Genomic DNA, 14,999 nt, shown 5'->3' with positions numbered 1-14,999 from the left:
CCTCAGTTTGACTTGGTTCAAATATAAACTATAAAGAAACCCTCTTAGATCAAGGCTTTATATTCTGGCTCTGTCTCACTTACACCATCAACTCCCAGAGGACATAATACTGTAAATGCTTAACCTATACAGAAATGCCTAACTTGTATATTAGCACAGGTATGGGTCCCTACAGTAGTCAATATCTACAAGAATGCCTCCCCGGGATTCTTTTTGAGTGTAGATTAACATAGTCTAATAACCCAAAATCTTTTGGCAACTTGATTTTTTGTTCTTGTATGTATGTGTGTGTATGATGTGTGTTTGGTTGCCTGTGTGCCAAACAGCATGTGTGGCAAAGAATAACTCCTTGGAGTCATTGTCTCCTTTCACTTTTTTACCTGGGTTGTGGGGACTGGATTTGGGTCATCAGGTTTTCCCAATAACTGCCTTTCCCTGAGCCATTTCCCTGATTCACAGAAATCTTACTCTCTGCTCAATTGGCTTTTGCAGAGTAGATGGTTAAAAATCATGAAGATGGAGGCACCTAGGGGAGGAAGTCATTCAACAAGTGTGAGACTTAGAGCTGTATCTCAATGTGTTTTCTCTGAGGTTACCTCAAAGACAGTAGAGAAGGTATCTGTTGCCCGTTTGTCTCAAGGTCTGGCCTACAGGTTAATATTTCACATATCCTGTTCAGTACTCTAGCTGAAGCAGGCAGAGCGTCATCAAGGAAGCACATTCCCCTCCAGTACAAAGTGCTAGGCACTCGAAGCAAAGACGTTTACGTTGCTTTCTTCTTGAATCTCCTTACTTCCCTTTACTGTGTCTACTTCTTGCTGCTCTTTTTGAAAATTATAACTGATATGTTAAAACATCCTTGGGATTGTAAATTTTTGAAAATATGGATTAAAGGTTGGTGGGATTTAAGAGCAGCAAATAACAAAAGAAACACATGTTATAAGGAGGAAAAAGAATTCACTTTTGAACTCATCAGCTTATCGTGGTTAGGTTTTGTGTTAATGAGTGCATTTATTATTCCTAAAGCAGAGGTACTTTTCATATAGTTTTCAGGATAAAGGTTTTAAGATCTTGGTGGACAGACATTCCCCTGCATCCACAATGGCTTGATTCCAGTATCCTCCCTTCTCCCACAAGTCCAAACATTCTTTGATGTTCAAAACCCTATGTACATTGTTTACTTCAAATCATCTAGTATTATTTCAAATCATCTCTGAAGTGTTTATAATACCTAATAGAATGCAAATACTAAGCAAATACTTAGTATGCTGTTTTATTTTGGAAATGATAATTTTTTTACAGTTTGTGCAGATGATTTGTTCTGGGTATTTTTTATTTATTTATTTATTTATTCATTTATTTTTGGTTTTTTGAGACAGGGTTTCTCTCTGTAGCTTTGCGCCTTTCCTGGAACTCACTCTGTAGTCCAGGCTGGCCTCGAACTCACAGAGATCTGACTGGCTCTGACTCCCGAGTGCTGGGATTAAAGGCATGCACCATCACTGCCCGGCTGTTCTGGGTATTTTTGATGAGCAATTTTTTGAACCCACAGATGAATATGGAGTGCTGACTGCATTAAGTGTTTATACCATATTACCCTGAACTTTGAAATAAGATTCTCTTCTATGTGTGGAATGGGGCTACTGTCAAGTCATTAACTCAAGTTATTCTAGCACTTTGAAACAAAAATTCCTGTCTGTTCTATATAATTAGAATAAGAAGGTAGGTTAGAGGTACAGGTCAGAGGGCCTGTAAAATTATGGCATAATGTTGCTTCAGAACCTCACAATCATTAAGGAGTTTTGATGAAACACCAGCACAATCCTACTGACAGGAAAGGCAAGCAACTCTAAGGAGGTATCTATTGGATTTTCTTGGCCTTATAAAGCCTAGACTAACTCTTATTGCCCACGATGCTGGCTTTTCCAGGTTGCAAAATGCTATGAGTCACTTTAAGGACAAAACGAACTATAGCTGACTTTTATTAGTGCCAAGGACATGGTCATTCAAAGATGACTCATGCATCCTTCCGTTGTACATGTCTTAGAGTCTTCTCAGAAACCAAGGGAGATGTTGCAAGCCCCAAAGTCATCTGACTTCGGTGCCATGCAAGGAAGCCATTTCCACATTCCTTCAGGGAGATGTGTTTGAAGTTCAGAATCCAACTTAGATGTCTTCGCTCAAGTGGAAGCTAATTTCATTGGCTCAGCAAATCTTCATTCTTCCTGTTTTCTGTCTTAGGTAATGCCTCAAGTAGCCCAAGATAGAGACTAACTTAAGATTCTTCAGTTTTTTCCCCCAAATATATAATCTTACTTCTATTTTCCATCTTCTAATAAAGGAAACATCCTGTTCTAGAGAAGTAGAAAAATCAACTCTGTTTAGATATGACCCATGAAATCTTTGAGATTTCATCTGTAATCCTTGCCTTTTACTGACCATTATGTGTGGTTCCTAAATAATGTATTCCTTCCTTGATCATAAGAGCTGTGGAATCGTGCTGTAAATGAAAGACTGTATGTGTAATCCAACACACACATCTATTTTCTTTCAGAAATTTAAAGTTTTTCCTCCCTGTCTTTCTCTTTGGTTACTGTAACTGTTTATCTCTAAACAGTAAAGGATATATAATTAAAGGGAGTCAAATGCCTTTAGAACAATAGCAATGCCCTTAAAGTTGTGCTTTATCTAAGCTTGGTGGCACAAGCCTGTAACTCAACCCTTGGAACCTTGGAGCAGGAAGGTGACAATTTCAAAGCCCAGAGTGTTTTGAAGCCAGCTTGAGCAACTTAGTGAGAATTTGACTCAAAATAGTACAGTGGGAAGGACCAGAGAGCAAGGGCGAAATATCAGTGGAGCGCTTTCCTGGTGTATGTAGGTTCAATCCGCGGTGTCTCCTTTCCACAAATACTTGTCTTTGCTGCTGTCTAAAGAAAAGGAATTGTTTATCAAAACATATGGCCAAGTAGTCCTGCTCACCTTCAGGCCTTTCTCTTTGACCCAGGCAGCCAGCACTTGATGTGGTCACTGGCCTTGAGTTATATTCTCGTATATCTTGTATATTATGACTCTACCCACATGCTATGACACCGTCCCCTTCCCCTTAGGTGCACCAAAGAGCTTTGTGGCAGGCACTTCTCAGATTTCTTTAAAATATTAAAACTTTGGAGTCAATATTGCTAAATTGAATGAGCTAAGTCTTTTTTAAAAACCTTGTGTTAGCAAAGCCTTTTCTTGTCAGAAACAACATCCTACTGGAGGATGTGACAGTAGCTTCTGTGGTGGACATTAAACTCTGACATTCATGATACTTTCTTAGCCAGTAATTCCATCTGGTTTGATGTCTCCTACCTCTTCTGTCCATATGAACACTGTTGAACTCAATTTCATACTGACCTGAGCAAGGTAGATGTGAAGGGTAACCCACAGTTGCTCTAGGTACCTATCATAAGAAGAATAAAATACATTCTATTCTGGGGAACATTCTTAGGGTTCATGTTCTTGGCTTAGAAAATTAAAATCAGCTGGGCAGTGGTGGTGCATGTCTTTAATCCCAGCACTCAGGAGGCAGAGCCAGGGGGATCTCTGTGAGTTTGAGGTCAACCTGATCTATAGAGCAAGATCCAGAAAAGACACAAAGCTTCACAGAGAAACCCTGTCTCAGAAGAAAAAAAAAGAAAGAAAAAGAAAATTAAAATCAGAAATATTAAAATACAGGGCTGGAGGGATAGCTCAGCCGTTAAAGGCTAGGCTCACAACCAAAAATATAAGAAATATTAAAATACAGATATACAGCCCACAAACCCCAAACAATACAGTTTTTTTAAAGTGTAAAATTATGAGTACTTAATTAAACTCTTCTCCATCACATCAAATAGTTCTTCAGCCATAAAGTCAAGAAAAATTAGTGTCCATTGTATCAGTTGGTGTCCAGCCGACATCAGTCATGTTAAGAAAACTTAATGTTAAGTATAAATAGGTATAAAGTTGTTATCAGAATAGTTGAGATGATAAACGCAGGCCACAGCCACTCTCTTTAAGGAAGTAAATTGCAGAAAAGAGATGGTACCCTCAGGCTGATTAGAAAATGAGAAGACACAAGCATGTGAGTATGAGGAGTGCTCCTCAGACCCCTGAGGAGGAGGATGCTCAGCTAGAGCTGAAGCCCTGAAGCTGAAGAGAACAGTGAAAGCTGAGGTTGCTACATCCAAGAGAAACACGTTGAAGCTAGATGTGAAGTCCAAGAAAGTAGAAAAGCTAGATTTGGTCCTTTTTTCAGCTTGGCAGTATCTCGCTAGCATCTCCAATTGGCAGATCTCATGTGCAACCAACCAGCTGGCAAAGCAGAAGTGTTTGCAGAGAACTGAGCCACACATTGCAAAGCTGGATGGAAGCAGGAGGTTTTGAAGCTGAGACACCTTAATAACTGGTACAGGCTACCCCATTTACCACTCACCATCCACACAGATGCCTCGATGTATTTTAAATTGCTCCCTAGCAATAGAACAGATGTTTCCAATGAAATTCCTCATGCAAAGGAAGAGTTTCTCACCTCATCATACACTGAGAAGTTGTCAAGTCCAAATAGGTTTCCATCTACTCCTGGAAGAAGGTCTGTATCTCTGAGCTACATTAGCTACCCTCTAGAATTTAGTGCCCTCAGGGGAAAAAAATTCTCATTACATTTCTAAAAACAAAAACCACATAAACTAAAGGGAAGGTAGAGAGTTGTGAGAAATTAGAAATTGGCAATACACCCAAATTCACAGACATGATAAGCAAGGAAGAGAATTTACATTGATTCAACAGGCCAGGCTACCATCTATATGAATGACTTCCCATGCCAAATGAATCGTCTCCCTTTAAAAGACATTGTGATCCTGAGGATTTAACAGACAGGCATGAAGTTGATCTGTGTGAAGCCATGTGATGATCATGGATATTTATAAGGGAGAGAAGAGGGTTTCAGAGAGGATCTGGAAGACCAAAGACAATAGGTACCTGAGGGAGCAGGATGCAGGTCCAGCAGTGAGCAGGACTTGGGGCTCACATCCAGGTGTGAAAAGAGCAGAGGGTAAAGATGATCAGAAATACCATATTCAAGAGCATTACATAAGGAATGAAAATAGCTGATGCTGATCATTGCCTAAATTCAAAGGGGGACTTCCCCAAGAAATTTTACAGCTTTTTTTTTTAAATTTAGAGACAATTCATTCAATTCATCCTTTAAAAATCCCATGGCAACCTAATTAAATAAGCACAAGCCAGGAGGCAGAGCTCTAAGAAAGACATAGATGTATGATGTGTGCAGTAGGACCACTCAGATGGATGGGAAGCAAAGTGATTGGTGTGTCAGGGGACCCTCAGCAAAGTGACTCTGAGAAGAGAGTTGAGATGCACAGTCCATTGAGGGCGGTGGGAAATAGGAAAGGGCCCAGAGCAGCAATCTTTTAGTTTTACAAGTTTAATCTTGAAAGAATCACAGGAAAATAATCATATGACAACTGGCTTGCACTAAAGTGCTTTCTTTATTTATAAGATGCTCTCTGAGCAGAGCTGGGCACTCACTGGAGAGAATAGGACCATGTGGGCGAATGGACATCAGTGTGCCTGCTCAGATAGGGGCTTAGTTTCACCCCGACACTGTTAGCACAAGCAAGCGTCTACTTGATTTGTAGTAAATCCTCCGAAGTGAAGACAATTGCTTTGAGCTTTGACTATGACTAAGAGGAGCATTTATCTTGTCACCAAGAACCACAGAAACCGAGAACGGCACACAGATCATAGGTGGCGTGTGCACTATTCATGGCTGCGTTATCAAGTTGTTACCAATGGGGTGGGTGGCTTAACGCAAGAGAAACCTATTGACAAAGTCCTCTGAAGGTGGAAGCCTGAAGTCAGGACATGACAGAGTTGGTTGTTTGTGGAAGCTTTGAGATATAGCCCATGCTGTGCCACGCTCCCAGCTTCAGGTGAATGTTAGCTGTTACTTGGCCTTCCTTGGTTGGCAAACACATCAAACTAAGTTCTTCTTTTGGATTTATATTCCCATCTGCTTTGTGAGTCTCTGTCCCTCAAACCTCACTCTACTTTTAAAAATAGGGCTTGTGTTATTGGATTTAGATCCCTTCCCAAATCCAGCACAATTCCATTTGATTGCAAAGACTCTGGCCACTAAGTCTTAGGCATGCATATGTGGGCCACTACATAGATATAATGGAACACACTTTGTAACGAGGATGTGATTTCGAAGATAAGATTCGTCAATGGGATGTCAAGGAATTCTGACACAGAACCAGACTGTGTGGGATAGAAAACTGGTTCTGTCACTTGCCAGGTAGTAAAATGTCTGTGCCTTGGTTTTCCGTGGGAAGATGAATTAGTGCTGTAATCCAGGGCTGTTGAGAATTTTTAAGAGTTAAGCAAGAAAATTTAAGGCTTAGTTTTTATCTTCCATGTTTATGAAACAGCATGTATTCCCATGGTTTGGTCCATAGTGTTGCCATATATGGGAGACATTGTACAGAAAGAAGGCTTCTTGTAGCAGGAATCTTAAAAGTTCTTATTAATAAAAACAAACCTGGAGCCAGGTATTGGGGTGAATGCTGGAAGATCAGAGAAGCAGAAAAGCCACAGCTACCTCACCTTGTCAGTTCCTCAGCTGATCCTGTTTCCTCACACTGGAAGCCTCTCAGAACTCATCCAGAATGAATCTCAGCTGAACTACTGCTCAAAAGCCTAAAAGCTTAACCAGGCCAAAAGCTTCTAGTTTCTGGTCTTCACGCCTTATATACCTTTCTGCTTTCTGCCATCACTCCCTGGGATTAAAGGCTTACGTTTTGGGATTAAAGGCGAGTGTCACCACGCCTGGCTGTTTCCAAAATGGCCTTGAACTCACAGAGATCCAGACAGATTTCGGCCTCTGGAATGCTAGGATTAAAGGCATGAGTGCCACCATTTTCTAGCCTCTGTATCTTGTGGCTGTTCTGTTCTCTGACCCCAGATAAGTTTATTAGGGTGCACAATATTTTGGGGAACACAATACCACCACAGCTTCTGTAGTAAGGGGAGTGTCCTAGCCCGAGATCATTTTATGGTAAGTTTCTAAAACAGAGTGGCTCTCCTCTGCCTTTGCTCTATAGTTTTAGAATGTTCACCCTCTCCAGCTCCTCTGGAGGGTATAGAAACAGAATGCCACGTGGTCAAAGAACGTTTTGAAGTATTAGTTTACCCCTGTGTACTTTCCATGGCTGCTTTCTCTACTGTAATACATAGGGAGGCATTCTAAGAGCCCGGGGAACAACAGTTTTGAAGATGCTGGTGCTGAATAATAGCATAAAGGCGTTTATTGGGTTGGGGATTTAGCTCAGTGGTAGAGTGCTTGCCTAGCAAGCACAAGGCCCTGAGTTAGGTCCTCAGCTCCAGAAAAAAAAGGGGGGAAAAGGCGTTTATTAATGTAATCAATGAATTGTACAGGAGACACCCTTAAACTCTTTGATACACACTAGCGTGTCAATGGAAAAAACGCAAGTCATTTATTTATATTACTAATTTTTCAAAGAGCATATGAAATAATGCGTTTCATGATGACATGTTTATATGTATAGATCATTGTACTTTGCTCATACTTATTCCTACTACCTTCCCCCACCCAGACTTCTCCTGTCAGCTCTTCCCTTTCTCTTTTACATATTCCTCCTTGGGCTTTCATATATGTCATATATATGCTCTAGACCTCTATATATTTAAATCTAGACTCCATATACAAGAGAAAGATATGACTTTTGTCTTTCTCCTCCCACAACCCATTTCCTCCCTCTTCCTTCCCCAAAGTCCCCATTCTACTCATATGTCATATCCACATATGAGAGAGAACATGCAATGTTTACCTTTCTGAGTCTGCTTTATGTTGATCATCAAGTTGATTCCCAGCTCTCCTGCCTCCTACCACCACCACACACCATGGAGGTATTTAAATTCCAGTACTTATACAGCCTTGGAGAGCGTATGTAGAATCCTAATAATAGATTTTTAAATCTATCAATAAAGTAATAACTCTGCTCTTTTCTGCTTTGGGGTTGCTGGGGATACAAGCCAGGTTGTGAGTATTCTTTTATACCCCTGGAACACAACAGCCCTTTTAAGCAGTTTTGCAGATAACTGAAACTCGTAACATCCATTTTCAGACATCATGCAATCTTATCGAGCTCAGCAGGTATGTTTCTATTTTGCTATGAAAGCTAACCAGTTTGCGATCCCTATCTTTGATACTGGATTCTTCTGCCAAAGTTCTAGCACAAGTTGCTGAGCTAGGTAATCATTAAAGGCTACCAGAAATCAAATGCTTGAAGAAAAATTTACCAAACAATCTTTTCGCATTCCGGGGAGCTTCAAAGGGAACAACCCTGCCTTCCGAGTTCAGCCTGATAGAGACGGATTGGCAAGCACGTGCAGTTAACGAGCGTATATAGGCAACAGACTGGCCCCTGTGGACTTTGGTGGCTTGGAGTTTGGGTTAGCTGTATTTTCGCTTCACTAAGCCTTTCCTCTACCCACAGGTGTGTGTCGTGGGTTATGTCCATTTGAGACCTGCGCATCAAGGAGTGTCCGGTGGTGTTAGTGAGTGGCTGCTGCTGCTGGATTTTCTGCTTGCCTTCTCGTCATGTCTAACGAAGTAGAAACAGGCACGACCAATGGTCAGCCGGACCAACAGGCTGCACCAAAAGCGCCATCCAAGAAGGAAAAGAAGAAAGGTATGGGGGGGGGGGGGTTGTTTGGCTGTCATGTGAGCTCACTCTCACGATCTAAGAAGGGAACTTTTCTTTTGGCAGAAGCGACTGGTTTTTCTCGTGTGTAGTGCTTGTTTCTGCATCTCTGAGTATACCAGCTTAGGTTCCGTTAGGAATATTTCATAGCATTTTGTTATTAATTATATGTTTTTTTAAATAATTATTCAGTTTAAATACATGGTTAATTATACAACCCTAACTATCATTGTGTAATTATCTTTCGGTAACCTATTAACCACTTTGTTTCACTAGCACCACCGGTTTTGAAAAATTGAAACTTTGTTTTTTATTAAACGCTTTAAGTTCTTCTAGATAGTACTCAAGCCCTTCCTCTGCCAGAGCTGGAGAGGATGCCATGGACTTTCCGGCTTTGCTCAGGCTACTGCCCTTCAGCTCTAGGAATGAGACAGCCCTGGCCTTTTGAGAGGAGAAACGAAAATACAGAGAAGGGATAATTATCAAATTATAACCATGGGGTTTATCCTCAATTTGCCTTTGGTTTTTGATGGGTTGAAATGTTAGAAAATTGTTTGGTACCTTATTATTTTTTTTTCTTTTATTAAAAAGAATACACCATTTTCTAAAATTCACTCAAAACATTAAAAAAGCTTTGATGAAAAATGTTCCCAATTCCCAATTCACATGTTCTTATGAATTTCTCATCTGCATTTTGTATCCGGAGGAAGTGGTTTTTTTTTGTGTTTTTCTTTTTCTTCTTTTTACTCTTAATTCTATATCAAATATTATGGAAAATGACTTTAATCAAAAGAGGTAAGAACAAGACAGTGGAAAATTCCATGTATGATCAAGTAAGGTATGATGAAGATTTATGCTATTCAATTTGGGGCGATAATGGGCACACGTGGCCATAACTAAGGGTGCCATTTAAATATAAGCTTTACACTGCATTTCTTTTCACTTCTCAGGTTCTGAAAAGACAGATGAGTATCTGCTAGCCAGGTTCAAAGGTGATGGTGTGAAATACAAGGCCAAGCTAATTGGTATTGATGATGTACCTGATGCAAGAGGAGACAAAATGAGCCAAGATTCTATGATGAAACTCAAGGTAAAGAGGGAAGGAAACCCCCAGCTGTCTCAGCCATGGCTCTAAAAGTGGGAATTCTATTAGCTTCTGTCAAACAAGCTCTTCTCTTCACACACTGATCTGCCAGCATTTTCTTTTCAGAGAAGCCATGGTTTCTCTGAATCTGTTGACTCCTATTCTAGAATTCCTCTTTAATCCAAGATAGTAAGATTCCAAGTGCCTTTTCACTTGGGTAAACTCAGCACTTGGATGAGCAAAGCCCATCCCTAAATTCTCCATCATTAAATGATTTAAAAAGCTGTGGGCAGTTGTGTGTGATATGTCTTATTCTGCACAGAAGACACAAAATAGGGACATGGAAGTTGGCTTGGTCGATAAGGTTTTTGCCTTGCAAGTGTAAGGACAAGAATTTAGTTCTCCAGCATCCACAAAAATGGTGCATAAGTGTGGCAGTCCATAATCACAACACTCTAGGGCAGAGATGCTATTCCCATAGCAAGCTAAACTAGAGGATCTATGAGCTCTGTGCTCAAATGAATCCTTGCTTCAGTGTATAAAGTGGAGATTAACCAAGAGAGATATTCAGTATCATCCTCTGGCCTCCCTACACATATATACCATACATATATACATACTCCAAAAATTAAACAAACATTTTAAAGAAGTCACAGAATGCCTATTGACTGAGAAAATATTCAGATAAAATCCAGGACTCTAGTTGGAAACTGATGGTCTTTAGCAATGGCATTCAGTGTTTTGAATTTGTATGTGTGTATGTGTGCACATATTCATGGGTATGTGTATGTGAGTGTGGACAACAGTTGACATTCAGTGCCTTCCTTAAGGTGCTTATTCTTTGAGACAGAGTAGTTCACTGAACCTGGAGCTTACCAATTTGGCTCAACTGGCTGGTCAGCAAGCCCCAGGGATACTCAGTCTCTGCCTCCCCAGCACTGAGATTAGTGGTGTAGCCACAGCATCCAACTTTTTCTGTGAGTTTTGGGGGGATCAAACTTAAGTTCTCATGCTTGCAAGGCAAACACTTTGCCAGCTGAGCCATATTCACAAGCTCAGTGTTTCAGAATTTTTAATTTCTATACTGTGGTACTATGTGGACCTAATTACAAAATACAAGGTTTAGGTGAGCCATCTTCTGGGGATTTGAGTGTGTGTGTGTGTGTGTGTATGTGTGTGTGTGTGTGTGTGTGTGTGTGTTATAGACATTAAATTTATGAGCTTGCACATATTAGGCTAGCACGATTTCACTGAGCTACATCCCTATGCCTAGAAGAAATAACATATTATCTTCAACTCCATCCTATTATCCTTGATGAAGAGTGCTTAGTCTTTTCATAGATGCCATCCAAGATGAAAACAAAGCAATTTGTCTTTCTAAGTTTTTGTCATCAGAAGTATTACAGGATACTCTAAAAAACATTTCTATATTATCCTCCCAATCTCACCAGGGAATGGCAGCAGCTGGTCGGTCTCAGGGACAGCACAAGCAACGGATCTGGGTCAACATTTCCCTGTCTGGCATAAAAATCATTGATGAGAAAACTGGGGTAAGAATTTGTGCCTGCTAGTCGTGGTTGGCCACCTGAGCCTGACCATAGTTGAATTCCAGCAGAAAATTCCCTTGTCTTCCTCAAATAGAGAAAAGAACAATGTCATGCACGAAACTAGGTTCGTCTCAATACTTAACTTATTCTAACGCATTGACTGTGTGTGAATTTGGTGGCTAGTTCAAACCCTCTAGAATGTTTTGCCATCTCTTTCCCCTGTCCTTCCCAACCCTCAGATGTAACTTTCTTGGCTGTCGTTTTTAGTTTTCTTTTCTTATTTTGTGGTGGCTATTCTTCTCCACATAGAATCAGTTCTGCTTCTTTATTGTGTGTTTACTTTATTCTGATTAGTACCCCAAAGCTATAGTATTTCAGGTCTTCTGTGGCATTTTTCTTTTATTCTATAAAACATTGTAGGATTCATTTACTTAAACTGTCATTTGTAACTCTGATATAAAACACTATTCATAGCAAGACAACCTGGCAAGATGTCTATTCATCTCTTCCAAGAGGTACCAGTTATCCAATAAGCAAAATCTGCCTGCCAGACTTAAGGCCAAGGCACCATGGTAAATGCCCACTCAGTTTGCTGGTCCTTAGTCCCTCAGATATCATTGTCTTGTCTTTTATCATTATCATTCAACCCTTAATAACTTTTTATCTCAAGTCTCCCCAGACAATGGTAGCAGGTTTCTCTCATAGGCATTATTTCTTTTTCTTCCAAATATGATCCCTTTAGCAAGTTGATTTTAATATTCATATCATAAAAACTTCATCTGGCAAAAATTAGTGTCTTATAGACTAAAGATGTGCTGTCCAATCAAACTCAGTGGTTCAGAAGTACCACTTGACTTACCTTTTCAGTAATCTTAGGCATTTGGAAATAAAATTCAAGACACATTTTGCCACCTACATATATCTTTGAAGAGTTGAACCCTGATGCAAGCTAGAAAGGATCAAGAGAGATAAGGACAATCAGAAGAAATAAACCAATAGAAAGTCTCTTCATATTTGACTTCTAATAACAAAGTTCCTCTAGGAAAGGTTGAAAATGCTTTTGGCAACATTTCATAGGTTTATTGGATTCAGCCATTTCAATTAAATACAGGAGCCCTCTGGTAATTCTCCAGCTTAGTTTGCCATTAGTTGGGAAGACAGACCTACTTTCGCTTGAATTTGGCTTTTCTTGCTCTTGCTATTGTGGGGAGTGGCTCTGGTTTTGGTATGTGCTCAGCTGGTTGTTCAGTTGTTCAACTGGTTTTGAGATACTATCTTGTTGTGTTGCCTGGGCTGGTCTTGAACTCATAGGGTAAACTAATGCCCTGTCTCAAATTCCCAGAGACTATAAAGGCCACACCACACCAGCTCCACTTGGGTTGGTTCAAAAATTACCTATTCCTCCTTCATTTTAGAAATTCTTGAGTTCCTCTCAGTCTATCCTTGAATGTTGGATTATTTCTTTTGGATAGAAAGAGAAGCGAGTAATTATATTTTTTTAAAAGAATGTTCTTCTACCTTTGGTTTCTATTAACCCTTCCTTTTGGAGCCCTTTCTAGCAAAAAACAAAAAAGAAAGGAAGGAAGGAAGGAAAGAAAGAAAGAGAGAGAGAGAGAGAGAGAAAGAAAGAAAGAAAGAAAGAAAGAAAGAAAGAAAGAAAGAAAGAAAGAAAGAAAGAAAGAAAGAAAGAAAGAGAAAGCCCGGGTGGTGGCACACACCTTTAATCCCAGAGGCAGGCAGATTTCTGAGTTCGAGGCCAGCCTGGTCTACAGAGTGAGTTCCAGAAAAGGTGCAAAGCTACACAGAGAAATCCTGTCTCAAAAAACAAAAAAAAAAACAAAATATATATATATAGAGATCTAGCCTCAAACCAAAGACTAAAAGGTCTTTCTTCAAAGGCTTTAACCTCTTGGTATATGCCTTCACATATGTTTCTGAGAGCAAGCTGTGATAGCCAACAATTCTATATTATTCACTGTTGTTCTTTACATTCCCTTTTAAGGTAATCGAGCATGAGCATCCAGTAAATAAGATTTCTTTCATTGCTCGTGATGTGACAGACAATAGAGCATTTGGTTATGTGTGTGGAGGAGAAGGCCAGCATCAATTTTTTGCCATAAAAACAGGGCAACAGGTAAGCTCTAAGACACAGTACACCTGAGGACTTAGTCCTCCATTGAGAATAGGAGTGTTTGTTATTTAACAAGAAGAATTACTCAGAGCAGTTCATTAGGCCACTGGTTCTTTAGGTCAATCATCATTCAGACAATGACTTATGCCTAAAGAATCTTTTTTTAAATGTCACCTTATACTCATGTGTATGGCAAAAGAATTGTGAGAATGGAATTTCTAATAATGCTACTAATGAACTTAGAACAGTATTGAATTATCCCAGTATCCTTGAAGAAATTCCAAAAATACTCATGGTACTTCTTGTTTTGTCTGAAGAATTGAAAAAAAAATTCTATTGTGATAAGTGTGTTCTTTATATTAGTGAAACATTTATTAACCCTATGTCCTTTAGTTATCTGAGGGTGGTGGTAATCCTCTATAATCCAGGGGAGGGTTGTAAGGAATCTCAATAGGAAATAAAAAGTGTTAGTTGGAATTGATTATGGACAAGGAAAGAAGATGAAAACAAAATGCTGTTAATGCTTTCTGTTGCTTCAGGCTGAACCATTAGTCGTGGATCTTAAAGACCTTTTTCAAGTTATCTATAATGTAAAGAAAAAGGAAGAAGAAAAGAAAAAGGCAAGTGCTGTATGATGTTTAAAACTATATTCAGGCTCACATACACATAAGCCCTGTCTGAAGAGTTGGGCTTCTTTCCTTCCAAGTCTAGAATTGTCTGTTGTTCTTAGTTGGGCAGTTGTGAGATTATGTGTTTAGAAACACTGATTTCTAGCTCCCTATAACATTCACATTAGCTAAAGGACTTGACAGAGCAGCCTAGCTTAAATCTAGAAAGTATGAATAAATGAATGAATGAATAAATAAAATCTAGAAAGTATTCAAATCTAGGATCTATGTGAAGCAGGGAGGGGAACACGTAGCAAAATATACAAGATTTTTTTCCTTTTGCCTATGAATCTGGTAGTATTTGTTCCTTTACTAACTCTCTTCCCAAATACCAAGCTCAGTGAATCTATGTCTTTCTCTTTAGGTCGAAGAAGCCAGCAAAGCAGAAGAGGTAAAGCTCCCTCTTAACTTCTTGTGATGTGTGTGATGTATGGAAGCCATATTGGCTACCTGCAAGAGCATTCTACCCTCCTGACTTGATCCTCTGTGCTAGTGACCACTCTTTTCATGGAAGATAAATAGCTAAATTATTAAGAGAGTAATTTATAATAGCTTAATGGGGTAAACAGGCAGGAAAACAAACTTTATGGGAGTACCTTATCAATTAAATCCTTTAATATTTGCCTGTTATTTTCAGAATGGGAGTGAGGCCCTAATGACCCTTGATGATCAAGCTAACAAACTGAAGCTGGTATGTTTGTGATGTTTTGTGATTCTTTGAACATGGGTTTCTACCTCCCGTAGACATTGCTAATACCGGACCTATATTGAATCCATAGGAAAATTCAATTAGGACAGGTATTT

General features: G+C 39.6%; 1 protein-coding gene across 3 annotated transcripts in view; it reads left to right on the top strand.

The window, feature by feature from the left end:
• The window catches only part of Dab2 (DAB adaptor protein 2), a 55,590-nt gene that overhangs the window by 23,249 nt on the left and 17,342 nt on the right, over positions 1 to 14,999 (top strand). For all 3 annotated transcript variants that reach the window (XM_037209414.1, XM_028875592.2, XM_028875594.2), the window contains exons 2-8: positions 8,559 to 8,753; positions 9,716 to 9,855; positions 11,301 to 11,399; positions 13,399 to 13,530; positions 14,067 to 14,147; positions 14,560 to 14,586; positions 14,833 to 14,886. In XM_037209414.1, the coding sequence (XP_037065309.1) occupies positions 8,663 to 8,753; positions 9,716 to 9,855; positions 11,301 to 11,399; positions 13,399 to 13,530; positions 14,067 to 14,147; positions 14,560 to 14,586; positions 14,833 to 14,886 (624 nt within the window). In that variant the 5' untranslated portion in view covers positions 8,559 to 8,662. The remainder of the gene's footprint in view (positions 1 to 8,558; positions 8,754 to 9,715; positions 9,856 to 11,300; positions 11,400 to 13,398; positions 13,531 to 14,066; positions 14,148 to 14,559; positions 14,587 to 14,832; positions 14,887 to 14,999) is intronic.

This window comes from Peromyscus leucopus, chromosome 11 (genome assembly GCF_004664715.2).
Source record: "Peromyscus leucopus breed LL Stock chromosome 11, UCI_PerLeu_2.1, whole genome shotgun sequence".
NCBI classification, from domain to species: Eukaryota; Metazoa; Chordata; class Mammalia; order Rodentia; family Cricetidae; genus Peromyscus; species Peromyscus leucopus.
The sequence above is the reverse complement of the archived record's forward strand: the minus strand, read 5'-3'. Positions and strand labels throughout refer to the sequence as shown.